Source organism: Helobdella robusta (assembly GCF_000326865.2).
Source record: "Helobdella robusta unplaced genomic scaffold HELROscaffold_7, whole genome shotgun sequence".
NCBI lineage: Eukaryota > Metazoa > Annelida > Clitellata > Rhynchobdellida > Glossiphoniidae > Helobdella > Helobdella robusta.
The window spans coordinates 1,493,634-1,497,319 of NW_008705398.1; the positions used below are offsets into that span (position 1 = coordinate 1,493,634).

The 3,686-nt window shown below is 36.2% G+C and overlaps 1 protein-coding gene across 1 annotated transcript; it reads right to left on the reverse strand.

The window, feature by feature from the left end:
* Positions 1-414: 414 nt before the first annotated feature.
* On the reverse strand, positions 415-2,220 carry HELRODRAFT_164766 (hypothetical protein; the record flags this gene model as incomplete). The annotated part of the gene is made up of 2 exons (XM_009030740.1): positions 415-480; positions 847-2,220. The coding sequence occupies 2 exons, from the start codon at positions 2,218-2,220 to the stop codon at positions 415-417; spliced, it is 1,440 nt and encodes a 479-aa protein (XP_009028988.1).
* Positions 2,221-3,686: the final 1,466 nt, after the last annotated feature.

Consider the following 3,686-nt stretch of genomic DNA (forward strand, 5'->3'; position numbering starts at 1 on the left):
CAGCGCTGACGTCATAGTGTACCAAAGAACTATTAACAGGATTGTAATTGTTACCATTGAAGTCATTAATAATTTTGTTGTCGTTATTATTATTATTGTTGTTGTTGTTATTCTTATTGTTGTTATTTTTATTATTATTGTTGTTGACGTTGTTGACTGTGACGTCACTTCCGATGTTGAGACCCTGGACAAGATGGCCGTCAATTTTAATATCGCCCACGCAGCCGACGAAGTTTCGTCGGAATCTCGTCTGCGAGTTTGGCGTAAGTGGAATGTTTATTATTATTATCATTATTATTTATATTATTATTTATTGTTATTTTTATTATTATCACTTATTTATATTATTAATATTTATATTATTAATATTTATATTTTTATTATTATTATTATAAGATTATTATTACAATGACGTCATAATCTTTTTATGATGATGACGTTTGGAAGATGGGAGTCGTGCGATGAAAAAACTTGTTGTGACTGACGGTGATAGTTATGACGATGATGGTGGTTGTGATGATGATGGTTGTGATGAAAAAGAAAAAGATGAAAAAGAGGGTGCTAATGAGAAGAGAGAGGAAGAAAAGAGAGAGAGGAAAAAAGGAGGGATGGTACTGAAGAGGAAGAAGAGTGAGATAGTAATGACCTAGCTGATACTTGAGATGAGACTTATATTTCCATCTCCATTGACAACACTAATCAAAAATAGTGCATCCTATTATTCATCCATTAACTTCGTTCGTTCGTTCATTCATTTGTTCATTCTTTCGTTCATTCACTCGTTCATTCACTCGTTCGTTGTTTGTTTGAATTTCAATTGTCCATAGTAAACGAACATCAACCCACCTTCTTAAACATGTGTTGAACTTTAAGCGGAACGCCACCAATGTACAAATCACCCACAATTCCACTGTTGCTACCACCACCACTGCCATCACTGCTACTTGCAGTAATTTTACTTTCTCTGTTTTTAATACTACTTTCCGTAACGATAAACGTGTCAACATTACTACCACTAACATCGTCTCTACTACTACTACTACTACTACTACTACTGCCACTACCACTACCACTACCTCCAATACTAGTAGTAGTATTTTTACTACTTCTGGCGTGCAATGTTCTTTTGTCGATACTATCATCACTACGTCCACTTAAGATAATGTCGCCATTACTTTTTTCAGATGCATTAATGCTGATGGCCTCATTGCTACTACCACCACCACTACTGCTGCTGCTGCCGCTACCTTTACCACCACTACTACTAATGCCACTACTACTGCTGCTGCTGGTGCTGCCGCTACCATTACCACCACTACTGCTGCTAATACTACTGCGGCTGCTTGCACTAGTACTTCTATCTAATACTAGTCTGAGTTTACTATCAAACAGCGGATTTCTACTAACCAAGTTTCGTTTTTTATTACTACTACCACCACCACCACTACTCCTACTAAAACTGTTGCTATCATTACTGTCGCTATCATCGCTTCTACTACTACTACTACTACTATCACCACCACTACTACTACTACCAGTACTGCCGCTACTACTACTACTACTAACGAAAGTATTTTTACTCTCGAAACGTTCAGTGGTCTCACTTTCATCTTTAGCACCATTATATTCATTACTTTTATTATTATTTTTAGTATTATTATTACTTTTATTGTTATTATTATTATTATCATTACTATTAGTAATTATATCATTAAGTATGCCGAGTAACTCATCGTTGACCCTTTCTACGTGTTTCGCGTCATCAACTGATAGCGTGACATACTTATCGAACCACGTGACCCCGACCTTGTGCCAAATGTCGAGGTCAAACGAAGTCTTCACCCCGATTTTGAGTTGTTGCCGGTGATGATGATGATGGTGGTGTGGATTTTGGTGGTGGTGGTGGAGGTGGGGGTGATTGTGGTAATTGGGTCTGTGGGGGTTGTGATTTTCGCGTGTCCCGGCGTCTATGCTTAGTCTGACCTGGGCCGAGTTTAGTTCAAGGTGAAGGACGAATTTGTGTTGGGAGGGCGACGCTGGTGACGGCGATGATGGTGGGGTGTGAAATGATGAGGGCGATGGCGTCTTTTTGTGGTGGTTGTCGTCGCCGATGTATTGTGGAAAGTTGAGGCCCGAGTCGATGTCGCTGTGAAGTGAAGAGGAGGACACGAAGGAAGTAGATGACGAGAGAGATGGTGGCGAGTGAAAGAAGAACAACATGGCCTCTTTGACCTCTGACCTGACCTGAAACTTATTTATTATAACAATTTTTTATAAGTCGTTTTGTTATCTTTTGAAATGTTTTCTTTTGGCTTTTTTTTTCTTCTTCTATTGTTCGTTGGTTTCGGTAAAATAAAGTCAGCCATAGGTTATATTTGATCGCAGGTTTTCAGGTTAATATCATTATTGGCGTCAGCATCATCACGACGCTATCAGTGTTATCATGATATGCAAATCATTAATTTGATAGCAACGTCTTCGTAATCATCTGTGCCACCATCATCCCATGATAGAACGTGCTATTTTTTGTCTCTCACCAAGTCACTCAATCACCATCAGCCGATTTCTTTACAACTTTCCCTAACTATATTTCAATTTTTGTCCTAATTTTCCATTTTCATCGTTACCTCGATCCTTTTTTTACTTTTTAACATTTTTTTTACTAAAGCGTTAAAAAAATAGAAATTAGGTCTAAAACCTCCCATAAAAATACTTTTCACATTTTAAGATTTTTAAAATTTTCATACAAATAGCTTTCACACCAAACAACTTATAAACTAAAATGCAGTAAAGTTTAGTATAGATAGAAAGAATTATTTCTTTCAAAATTAAAAGAGTTAGAAATAATTAAGAGAAGAATCGGGGAGTGATTTTTTTTTAATTTCATAATTTCAGGATGCTAGCGTAATACTGGTTGTGGTTATGATATACAGATATCCTTAATTGTAACTTAAAATAATAGTGATGTGAAATAGTGAATTCACATAGTGAAGTCATTTTTTAGAACTAAAAACGAGCTATTGAAAGAATAGCAGTAAGCCATTTAAGCCATTCCTGCCTATCCAACGATTCACTATCGAGATGGCAATCAATCTCTTGTTCAAATTCGCAACAGCTAGGATGGTCAAAAGAAATTTTTCACTAATAATATTCAACAATTATTGCTCTGGAATTTTAAAAATTTGAGGAATTAAAAGGAAATTTCGATATTTAAAAATAGTTATCAATAAATACTTAAAGGAAAATGTATTAAAACTATTGAAATGAACAAGCTAATTATTTTGGAAAACCTTGAAGGAGATATGCATGAATGTAGAAGTGACAAAGTTGGCGCCAAATAAAAAACTTTCGCCATTTTTGAATGTCACGCCATCATCAAGCCGTATCGGACCCCAATTTTGAAATTTTCCGCCATTTTGATCGCGTTTGACGTTTTCGGGTTTCCTTCTTTTTGGTCCTTTTTTGTAGGGATGTGCTGTTTCTGTGAAAAGTTGTTGATGATAATGTTGTTGAGGATGTTGTTGTTGATGTTGTTGAGGATGTTGTTGTTGATGTTGTTGAGGATTTTGTTGAGAATGTTGTTGTTGTTGAGTTGAGATTGGTTTTGCACGTATATTGATGTCAGGAGAATCATTCAGGAGCTGGTTATGGTTTATGCTGATGTTTTTGATAGTATCTTTGCTGTT